This window comes from Mustela nivalis, assembly GCF_964662115.1.
Source record: "Mustela nivalis genome assembly, chromosome: 12".
NCBI classification, from domain to species: Eukaryota; Metazoa; Chordata; class Mammalia; order Carnivora; family Mustelidae; genus Mustela; species Mustela nivalis.
The window spans coordinates 52210848-52223324 of record NC_139031.1 but is presented as its reverse complement, the minus strand read 5'-3'; the positions used below and the strand labels follow the sequence as shown (position 1 = coordinate 52223324).

General features: G+C 35.8%; 1 protein-coding gene across 5 annotated transcripts in view; it reads left to right on the top strand.

The window, feature by feature from the left end:
• The window catches only part of ABCB5 (ATP binding cassette subfamily B member 5), a 157281-nt gene that overhangs the window by 71138 nt on the left and 73666 nt on the right, over positions 1-12477 (top strand). For all 5 annotated transcript variants that reach the window (XR_014301386.1, XM_082693823.1, XM_082693822.1 and 2 more), the window contains exon 17: positions 8352-8522. Coding sequence is in view for 4 of the 5 variants with exons in the window: in XM_082693823.1 (XP_082549949.1) it covers positions 8352-8522 (171 nt within the window). In the remaining variant the exon portion in view is untranslated. The remainder of the gene's footprint in view (positions 1-8351; positions 8523-12477) is intronic.

Here is a 12477-nt window from a genome sequence, read left to right as displayed (position 1 = left end):
TCTTTGACCTTTTAGCACTTTCAGTGACTTCCTTTCCTCAAACACCAAGGATCTTCAGTTTCCCACTTGGAATTAGGGAGTTTTCTGGGACCTCTTAACTCATATCCTGTAAGTTACTACCTGCCTTTAGTAGAAGGTCAGTATTTACACAAAGATGTCCCTTGCTATAAATTTTATGTAAATCTTAAAGATATAATCCAAAGAACAAATTAAAGATACTGGCTTATCATGATGGAAACTAAATTACACAGCCATGATTGACCAGAGAAATAATAAGCACAGTAATAAATAAGATTTCTAGAAGTCCTCAATAGAAAAATTGGGGAAATTGGTGCCTAAAAAATAAATGCCATTACTTCTATGATATGCACATATTTTTAAATTGATGTATTAGGATTAACTGATATTCCCAGGCCTTTTCCCATAATCAACCATAAAACTGGTTAAAATATATTAGGCATAGGATAATTGTTTCCAAGCATTGGACAAGAGGTAACACAAAACCGTGATCCCTGAGAGAAAGGAAACTCATGAGGAAAGCCCATAAAGTTGCAGCATTCCTCGTAGGAAGAAATCTCTGACCCCATCTCTGTGAACTAGAATCCAGACAGAACAGGGCACTCCACTAAACTGGAAGGCAGAGATAGAATTTCACAGCAGCTTAAGCAACTGGAGAGGCAATGAAAGAGCTGTAGAGTTAAGGTATGGGGATAGAAGTCCCTGTAGGCACCCTGTAGGCAATCCTTAGCTGAGGATAAGACTTCCCAAGGATTATCAAAGAGCAACTGCAACAAAACTTTGAGTATAATAGAGATCCTAAAAGTCAGGGAGTGCGATGGGGATTTTGAAAGCACAGCCCAGCCATAGTGGAGCGATAACATTTATACCTTTTTAATACCGCAGATATATAAGCTGAGACACCAAAAAAGGCCACCTTAAGATTAAAGACCATACCTTAGAGTATGCTGACTCTAGACCTGCCCTAACAAATTCTAAAACCTAGCCATGACAAGATCCCCAAAGGAGATAGAACTTATAGGTTGGGTCCTGCCAAGTTTAAAGGTTTTCTACAGATTCACCCAACAAAGCATAAAACCAGGATTACATAAGTTCAAAATGATCAGTCAGGATTTGAATTGCTTACTAGAACAAAAATCAATTTTGTTTTCAGAAGAAAATAAAATTCAATAGTTTTTCCAACATAATGTGCACAGAATTCAGTATTTATTCTGCAACAAATAGATACCCAAAGAAACAGGAAACTATGACCCATAAGCAAGAAATCATAATCTAAATGTGTATGCACTTAAAAATTTCAAAATGCATGAAGCAAAAACTGCTAGACCTGAAAGGAGAAAAAGAAAAACCCACAATTTTACTGAAGCCATCAGTACTTGACAGAACAAGTAGGCAGAAAATCAGTAAGTTCAGGTAATCAGATGACCTGAACAATGCTATCAACCAACTAGCTCTAACTGACATTTATAGGACACTCTACCCAATAACAGCAGAATACATCCTTTTCAAGTACACATGGAAGATTCACGGAGATAAACAATATTCTGGGCCATTAAAAAAAAAAAAAAACAAACTTCGCAAGTTCAAAGAAAACATACAAAAGTGTTCTCAGACCATAATAGAAATAAAGTATAGAAATCAGTAACAGAAATATATATGGAAAATCCACAGATATTTGATGAGATTGGGCACATTCAGGGTGGTATGGCCATAGGCTGGAAAATCACAAGTATTTGAAAATTAAATAACTCACTTTTAGATAATTTATGAGCTGAAAGAGGAAGTTTTGGTTTTTTTTTTTTTTTTTCAGATTTTGTTTTTTTATTTGAAAGAGTTTACAAGTAGGCAGAGAGGCAAACAGACAGAGAGGGGGAAGTAGGCTCCCTGCTGAGCAGAGAGCCCAATGCAGGACTCAGTCCCAGGACCCTGAGACCATGACCTGAAAGCAGAGGCTTAACCCATTGAGCCACTCAGGCGCCCTGAAAGAGGAAGTTTCAATGAAACTTAATGACTATTTTAAACTAAATAAAAATGAAACTGATATTTATCAGTACTTGTAGAATACAGTTAAAGAACTGCTTTAAGAGAAATTTATAGCCTTAATTCTTCTTTGAGAAAGAAAAAAAGATCCAAAATCTGTAAGTGAAGCTTCCAATTTGAGAAACTAGAGTAAGAGCAAGTTGAACCCAAAGCAAGTGGAAGGGAAATAATTAAGATTAGAGCAAAACTGAGTGAAAGCAAAAACAGAAAAACATTAGAAACATCATTAAAATCGAAACTTGTTTGCTTAAAAAGATTAATGAAATCAGTAAAACCATAGCAAGGCTGATAAAGAATCAGAATAGAGGAGAGAAATTCCCAATATCAGGTATGAAAGACAGTGTACCATTATTGATCTCAAGGAGGTTAAAAGATTACAGGTTTAGTATGAGAAAAGCTATGCCTATGAATTTGACAACTTAGTTGAGGGTCAATTTATTGAAAGACACCACCAAAGCTCACTCAAAAAGAAGCAGATAATTTTAGTAAGACCTATAACTATAAAAAAAGTTGACTAGATATCTAAATAGAGGCAACAATTACAAATGAAAATAAAAGTGGTATTCAGAATAACATCAAAAATATTAAAATAGAACAAATTTAAAGTATGTGTAAATCATCTATATGAAAAATATAAAATATTTCTGAGAGAAACTAAAGATCTAAATAAAGAGAATGTAACTTATTCATTGATTTAGAGATACAGTATTTTTAAAGATATGTGTTCTCCCAAAACTGAAAAATTTGATGCTATACAAGTCAAAATCCCAGTAGTCTTTTTTTGTGTGTCTAGAAACTGACCTGCTGATTCCAAAATTTATTTGAAAATTTAAAGGACCCAGAAAGGGAAAACAATTATTTAAAAAAAACAACAACAGGAAAGCTGGAAGACATAAATATCTAATTTTAAGACAACCATTAAGGCATTGGAAATGGTACAGCAATGGACATGTAGATCAGTAGAAGAGAATAGTGCCAGGAAAAAGACCCACACTTCTCTAGCCAAATGATTTTTGACAAGGCCAGTATTAATTTGTTTGGGGGAAAGGAAAGTCTTTTTAACAAATGGTGCTGGAAAAATTGGATATCCATATGAGGAAAACAAATTAAATGTGGCCCTTACCTCACCCCAACACTTATTAATTTGACATGTATCTTAGGTCAAATGTAAAAACTTAAACTATCAAGGGGCGCCTGGGTGGTTTAGTCAGTTGAGTGTCCAACTCTTGATTTCAGCTGAGGTCATTATCTCAGGGCATGTAATTGAGCCCCAAGTCAGGCTCACAACTCAGCAAGGAGTCCGCTTGAGATTCTTTCCCTCTGCCCCTCTTCCCACTTGTACTGACATTCTCTCTCTAAAAATAAATTAATCTTAAAAAAAATTAAAGTATCAAACTTCAAAAATAAAAACTTAGGTGAAAAACCTTTGCGATTTTGAAGTAGTCAAAGAATTTTTAGATAGGGGAGCATTTAGTATCTAAAAAATAATAAATTGACTTTATTGAAATTAAAACCTTTTAAAATACACTATTTAAAAGGTAAAAAGATAAGAGAGAGTAAAAGAAAATATTCACAATACATAGATCTGACAAAGGACACACACCCAGGATATAGATAGAACTCTTACAACACAATAATAAAACAAATGTACAAACTCGAACAGATATCTCAAACACCCACAAAAAGAAATAGACAATATACAGACAAAAAATATTCAACATTATTAGTCAGCAGGGAAATTCAAAGTAAAATCACAGTGAGATACCATTCCACACTTGCTAGAATGGCCAAAACTAAAAAAGAATAACAGTAATAACTTTTGATGAGGCTGTAAAGCAATTAAGTCTCATTCATTCTGAATAAAATGAATTGGTACAGTTATTTTAGAAAGAAATTTGCCACTTTATTATAATGTTAAACATATACTTATGACTCAGCATTCAATTCCCACATATTTTTCCAAAAGAAATGAAAATATGACCACAAGAACATTATGTAGATGAATGTTTGTAGGAGCTTTATCATACTATTCAAAAGTTGGAAACAATTCAGATGTTCATCAGCAGTTGAATAGATAAGCAAATTGTGATTGATATATGATAGTTAGATGAAATACAAGATTTTCAGTACATTTTGAATTTCAGATAAACAATGAATTATTTTAGCATAAGTATATCCTAAATAGTGTATGAGATATACTTATGCTAAAGAAGTATTCACTGTTGGGCGCCTGGGTGGCTCAGTTGGTTAAGCAACTGCCTTTGGCTCGGGTCATGGTCCCAGGATCCTGGGATCGAGTCCCGCATCAGGCTTCCTGCTCACTGGGGAGCCTGCTTCTCCCTCTCCCTCTGCCTGACTCTCTGCTTACTTGTGCTCACTCTCTCTCTCTTTCTCTCTCTGTCAAATAAATAAATAAATCATCTTTAAAAAACAAAGACAAAAAAGAAGAGGTATTCACTGTTAACTGAAAATCAAAATTAACTGAGCTCCATCATTTTTTGTTTTTGTTTCTGTTGAATTTGGTAACCCAAGATAGATTCAAATTTTGTGGAAGCACTACTCAGAAATAAATAGGAGTGAACTGCTGATCCATACATTATGGATGAATCTCAGAAATATTATGCTAGGTAAGACAGACTGAAAAGCACAAACTGCAATTATAGCATGGCTGCAGGATACAAGGTTAAAACACAAATGTGATTTTCCTATATATCAACAATGAACAAGTGGAATATGACATTAAAAGCACAAATACTATATATATTAGCATCCAAAACAATGAATTACTTAGGTATAAATCTAAAAAAGTATGTATAAGAACTATATAAAGAAAACCACATGACTGATGAATGAAAACAAAGAATTTTTTAAATAGAGCGATATTCCATGTTTGTGGAGAGAAAGACTCAATGTTGCCTAGATGTCAGTTCATCCCAATTTGATCTATTGATTCGGTGCAATTCCAATCAAAATCTTGGCAAGTTATTCTGTGGATATCAACAGACCAATTCTAACAACTATATGGAGAGATGAAAGACCCACAACAAACAACACAATATTATAGAACAAAGTTAAAGGACAACACTATCTAACTTTAGAACTTACTATAAAGTTACAGTAATCAAGACAGTGTGGTATTGGTGAAAGACTAAGCAAATCGATCAACAGAACAGAGTACAGAGTTTAGAAACAGACTCACATAAACATAATCAACTAGCATATGACAAAAAAGCAACAGCAATAGAACAGAGCACATATAATGTGTTATTGCTCATTTCAATGACCAAATGGAACAACTGGACTTCCACATGTAAAAAATAAATAAATAAATATAGACACAGACCTTATACCTTTCACAAAAATTAGCTCAAAATAAATCATAGACCTAAATATGAAATGCAAAATCATAGAGCCTCTAGAGATAACAGAGGAGAAAACCAAGATGACTTGGGTATGGCAAGACTTTTTAGAATCAACATCTAAAGCACAAACCATGAAAGAAGTCTTTGATAAGCTGAACTTCATTAAAATTAAAACTTCTGTTCTGCAGAAGACAATGTTAAAAGCATGAGAAGATAAGCCACAGACTGGGTGAAAGCATTTGCAAAACACGTATCCAATAAAGGACTGCTATTCAAAAATATATAAACAAATCTTAAAATTCAATAAGAAACTAACTAGATTTAAAAATTGACCAAACGTCTTTACAGACACTTCACCAAAGGAGATATGCTGATGGCAAATAAGTGTGTGAAACATGTACCACATCGAATGTCATCAGGGAAATGCAAAATAAAACAGTGAGATACAACTACATGCCTTTTAGAATAGCCAAAATCCAAAACACTGACAACACCATATGCTGACAAGGATGTGGAACAACAAAAAACTTTCATTCATTGCCGGTGGGAATATAAAATGGAATGGAGATTCAGAAAGACAGTTTGTTGGTTTCTTATAAAACTAAACATAGTCTTATCATATTACCTATTAATCATGCTCCTTGGTATTCATCCAAAGGAGCTGAAAACTTAGGTTCACACAAAAACCTACACACAGATGTTTACGGCACCTTTATTTGTATCCCCAAAGCTTAGAAGCAACCAAGATGTCTTTCAGTAGGTGAATGGATAAATAAACAGTGATATGTCCGGACAATAGGATGTTATTCAGTGCTAAAAAGAATGACCAGTCGGGGCACCTGGGTGGCTCAGTGGGTTAAGGCCTCTGCCTTCAGCTCAGGTCATAGTCTCAGGGTCCTGGGATGAAGCCCCACATCGGGCTCTGTGCTTGGCAGGGGGCCTGCTTCTCTCTCTCTGCCTGCCTCTCTGCCTACTTGTGATCTCTGTCTGTTAAATAAATAAATGAAATCTTTAAAAAAAAAAGAATGACCAGTCAAGTCATGGAAAAATCCTAAATGTGTAAGTGGAAGAAACCAGTCTGAAAAACCTACATACTGTATGATTTCAATTATATGATGTTCCTGAAAACGCAACACTATGGAAACAGTAAAAAAGATGAGTGGTTGTCAGACTTTGAGGTGGAGAAGAATAGTCAGAGCACAGATATTTAGGGTAGTGAAAATACTCTGTATGATACTATAACAATCAGATACATGTCATTATGCATTTGTCCAAACTCAGAAAATGTATACCACCAAGAGTGAATACTAATGTAATCTATGGATTTGGGTGATTATGATATGTCAGTGTAGGTTCATCAGTTATAACAAATGTACCACTTTTGTGGAGGATGTTGGATAGGGGGCTATCCTGTGGAATGGGGGACATTGCATGTGTGTGTAAAAGGTATATGGGAAGCCTCTATACCATCTTTCCAATTGTACTTTGAACCTAAAATTGTTCTTGAAAAATAAATCAAAAGAAGGCATGCACTGTATGATTCTATCCATTAGAAGTTCTAGAACTAGTGAAATTAATTTATAGTGATAAAAATCAAACCAGTGTGAGGATTTGGAGTGGAAAGATTAATGAGGGAAACTTCTAAAGTGATGGAAATATTCTGTATCTTTACTGGGTGGTGATAACATAGCTATAATCATTTGTCAAATCTCATAGAACCATATCCTTATATGTGTGCATTTTATTATGTATAAATTATTTCTCAATAAGGTTTATGGTGGTTTTTTTTTATTTTTTATGTGAAGGCCAGACTCTAGAATAATCAAAGTTTTAGAGACTATTTAAATTTATAACCTTGAAGAAATGAACTTTGGGTCATGGACATAATCCAATACAATATTACTATGTTTCGTTAGTTCTAGAAATTATCTCCAACCTCAAATATCTAATGATATCTACTCTGTTAAAGATGTATATCCCGGAAAAAAAAAAAAAAAGCAAAAGAAGGCCTGAAAAGTGTTCCAACATGGAAAAATATTTTGAGAAGTTCGATTTTGGATTAATCTTCCCATACCTTCTTTCAGAATATCCAGGAAGGAAATTGTAGGTAATATATTAAGTTGTTAGTAAACCTTTCAAATAATAGTTATGAATGTAGGGGTGCCTGGGTGGCTCAGTGGGTTAAGCCTCTATCTTCAGCTCAGGTCATGATCTCAGGGTCCTGAGATTGAGCCCTGCCTGGGGCTCTTTGCTCAGTGGGGAGCCTGCTTCCCCCTCTCCCTCTACCTGCCTCTTTCCTACTTGTGATCTTTCTCTCTCTCTGTCAAATAACTAAATAAAATCTTTTAAAAAAAATAGTTAAGAATGTAGTTGTATTACTATGGTTCTTTTAAAGATATCAGTGCATTCTAAAACTATCTTTAAAAACTTTGAAAATTGGTTCAAATTATTATTAATCCACCTAAAAATCCTTCATAATCATACGTTCTCATTTCCTTTTTTTTTTTTCTTTAGATTTTATTTATTTGTCAGAGAGAGCACAAGCAGGGAGACCTGCAGGCAGAGGGAGAGAGAGAGAAGCAGGCTTCCCACTGAGCAAGGAGCCCAATGTGGAACTCCATGCTGGGATCCTTGACCCTGGGATCATGACCTGAGCCAAAGGCAGACTTAAACTTAACCTCCAGGTGTCCCATTCTCATTTCTTTTAGTACTAGCCAAATTTTTCTTAGGTCCTCTCTTTACTAGACTCTTTTTTTCAAATAGTTGTTTGTTTTTACAAAGAACAGATCAAAGGTCAAAAGCAGCCAGGCTGAAGTAGTGATTAAGCTGATATTAAAACATAATGTGTAATAATATGTGATTATCATTTCCTGTCCAAATGACTTGATCATGCTGTCTTTTGTTTTGTGCTTTTTCTGATTTTTCAAATAGCAATTTAATACCTTGGTAGGAGAAAAAGGAGCACAAATGAGTGGAGGACAGAAACAGAGAATCGCTATTGCTCGAGCTTTAGTTCGAAACCCAAAGATCCTCATTTTAGATGAGGCTACATCTGCCCTAGATGCAGAAAGTGAATCAGTTGTTCAAGCTGCACTGGAGAAGGTAAGTGAGCAGATCATTTCTTATATCCATAGTCCTAGTTCAACACTGTTTTTAACACAAGAAAGTATGGCTCTGCAGTAGATTATTTCTTGAGTTCAGAGCCATCTTTAAGATATTGATGCAGAGTGTTCACCCTTGTAAAAACTTCTACATGATGGAAGTGATTTGGATGAGAGAAGAAGATGCCATAGCTGCTGCTAAAAACGTACAGGAAGCTGATATCCAAGCAGTCATCCCATATATGCCTCTTTTCCAATAGCTCTGCACTTTACACCTCCCCATAATGATCCCACACCACTACCACCATCAGAGCTATAACAACATCAACTCTTAGCCTCTTTTTTACGCACTTGTGGGTTCTCTTCTGTGACCACTTTTCCTCTTTAGCACAACCCCAAAGAGTTCTTAACTTAATTTCACCTCTAGTGGAGAAGCATACAGTCTGGTTTTCCTGCCCTTAAACCATCCTCCTTTAAGAGCCCTGGACCCTCTAACCTCACACTAACCTCCTGCTTACTGATTACTGCTGACATACTTTAGGACCACAATGCAGGGATGGTCCTTTACCAAATTGCATTGCATTTGGGAGAGTAATTGTAATTTGGGAGAGAAATTTGGGGGAGTAATTTTTCATATCACTGCCATATGAAAAACCATTGAATACTACTTGCAGTGGGCAACCCTACTTTTACTTTTTTTTTTTTTTTTAAGATTTATTTATTTACTTGAGAGAGGAAGAGTGAGCAGGGGGACAGGCGGCAGGAGAGGGAGAGAGAGAATCTCAGGTACTCCTGCTGAGCATGGAGCCCAACACAGGGCTCAATCTCAAGACCCTGAGATCATGACCCAAGCTGAAATTAAGAGTAAACTCTTAACTGACTGAGCTGCCCAGGTGTCTCCAACCCCTTTTTAAATCATGGCTTTCAGACCCTTCAGAAGGCTTAATAACACATATTACTTTGAGCTTGTTTGAAAATGTGTTTTTCTGCCTAAAAAGATTACAGGCTTTTTCTTTTTAAGTATTAACTTTGTGCAACCAGAAATGGATACTGGCCACCAGAGTCTCCACTGCTTATTGAATAATCTATTAGTTACTATTATTACTTGCAAGTCAGATTGTGTAAGTTTTTACCCTTGTTTCCACTCCAAAATAAGAGTGCTGTGTGTTGCTTGTGTGTTGCACTCAAATTGTGTTCAGTGGTGATGTTTAGTTCCTTAGGGCTTGAATGTACAAAAATTTATTATACTTAACATAACCATCTTTTAACTTATATAAGATTTGCTTTCATTTTATTGAGATACAGTTAACAGATATATAAGATTTTTAAAAACATATCATAATAGGCCCCAGCCGTTTTTTTAGAGGTTAAGTGCCCATTGCCTTTTCATCCAATGTGTTAATCACTTCAGGCAATCAGAACTTGCTCAAACTTCTAAAATTATAGTGCTTGGTAACATTATAAACTAATAAAAGATTTTTTTTTACTACTGGTTAAAATGAAATCTATATCATAATAAGAGAGCAACATAAAATGTAAACCATGATACAGTTATATACAATAGGTGTACCAGTGCACAAAAATGAAGACAACATGTATAAAAATACCAATTGTATGGCAGAATTATGAGGGAATTTAAGTTTTTAAAAATTCATTTACTATATTGTTTTTCAGTTTTTAAAGGTAAAGGGATTATTGACATTTTGGAGATGTATAAGTGTGAAACTTCTTTAAGTAGGTTTTGCTGGTCTTAAGGTAAATGGTAACAAATGGGGTGACAAGTAGCACAATAAACTGAGTAATTATATATGCCTCAGTTGATTGGAAAATGACTCATAGCAAAGAGAAGAATTAAAAATATAGTAAAGGTAACAAGAGCTCCAGTGCCATGAGAGTCCACTATACATACCACACAGAGTGCACTTGTGGAATCAAACCTTTGGAGAGGTCCCTACTTAACAAGGGAGGGCTTGCAGCAGATCTCATTTCTGCTCATCTAGGAACCCTCAGACCTGCTGCATAATATGGCCTAAACTACAACTGTTAGCAGATTTTTACAGCTCAAATATCTTGTAAGCTACTAACCAAATAAAGAGGAAACAACAAAATGTATCCGTTTTTGTTGGTGAATGCTGTATCCACCTCCCTCTACACCGAGCCTTCACTTGTTCCTCCCAACCCAGCCTCCCCATTACCCTCATTGCTTTCCACTTACATCAAGTTCTAGAACAGTAAAACTAATCTGTAGTGATTAGTTATCTTATCTAAAGCAGTCTAAAGTAGTCACTGATCTAAAAGCTGTCAGTTCAGGTCATGATCTCAAGGTGTGAGATCAAGCCCCACATTGGCTCCCCACCCAGTGGAAAGTCTGCTTAAGATTCTCTGTCTTGCTCTCCCTGTGCCCTTCCCCCCACCACCTGCATACACACTCTCTCTCTCCCAAATAAGAACAAATAAATCTAAAAGAAAGAAAGAAAAAGAAAAAGAAAGAAATCAATCAAATCGGTGGTTTCCTGCAGCAGATAGTGGGTTTAGACTAAAAGAGCATCAGGCATCCATCACTCTTGTCCTCACTTAGATTATTGCAGTAGCTAACTTCTTGCCCCAGCCCATGCCCATGCAATCTGTTTTTAACACAGCATTCAGGTTACGCTACTAAAATGTAAATCTGAACATGCCATGTTCTGTTTCAAATCCTCCTATGGTTTCTTAACTCACGACTGACTCTGAATAAAAACCAAATTCCTTATAATAAGCTACAAGGTTCTGTGGAGTCAGCCTCCAAACTCCTTCTGGAACCTCACATCCTGAACTTTAAAGAGTGCCATAGCACTACTTATTAACTAACAAACTGCGTGTGTATTTGTTTATTTTTGTTTATTTTGTTTTCTGTTCATCACTGGAATGTAAAGTCGGTGGTGACAAAGGCTTTGACTGGTTAACTGCAGTGTCACCAGCACTAAAATGATGCCTGGTCCTTGGTAGACAGCTAGTAAGCATTTGTTAAATGTATGAATGTGATACAGAATAGTTTCAAAGCCTGAAGTCCTATTTTCTGGATTTCTTAAGTTAGGCTTGTTGCAAAGTAGTTTTGCTTCACTTATCTTGTTCATGAGGGGAACCTGCAGTCAGTGAATAAAGATTTATGCTATAGGCTATGTGGTTCCACTCTACTACTGGTTTGGACCCAGCATGCCAATGCAACAGGCTTCCATTCAGTCCCAGTAGAGGAGGGATGGCAGTAAAAACCTGTAGGCCCCTGGGGAAGCAGAGGAAGCCCACACTGACTTTGGGATAAAGCCTGTGAAAGCTCTTTGAAATGTTAAAAGTGGTATGCAAATCTAGGGATAATTATTACTAAGGGAGGGTTAGCTACACCACATCAATGGAGAACCTTTAAAAAGACCCTTTGCTAATTATGAGGGAAGGGTTTCCATTACAGTTTTATTCTTTGAAGAGACAGAGCTGCTTTGTTGCTGCCCTCATGGGCTTTCTTTATCATTACTGTTCTTTCTCACTGTGATGCATTCTGCTGATCTTCCTCAGAGGCCCCTTAACATATTTATATTACTTGGAGAACTGAACAGTAAGAAAATTGGTATATTGCATTAAGCTGTGGGCTACTTTATTAAATTAAGCCCGAAGAAGTGGTCATCCAAAGTTAAAAATAGGTTAATTATTATGCATTTGGTGCATTTTTTCAATTAAATATCTTGCTTTTTATATGTAGAATTAGGGATTTATTCATTTCTTTCTTCCTCTCTTTCTTTCTTTCTTTAACCATTTGTAGCAACTTTATAATAGTTGAGAACAGAAAGGGAATTTTTGCAAGGGGATTTCCTTGGCTAGAATTTAGCCAGAAGAATGAAGGTAGCATAGAGACTATCTCATTCTAAAAGCATCATGAAACACTTTATAAGCCTGCCTAATCAAGCTCACATTTGTTAGGTTTGGTG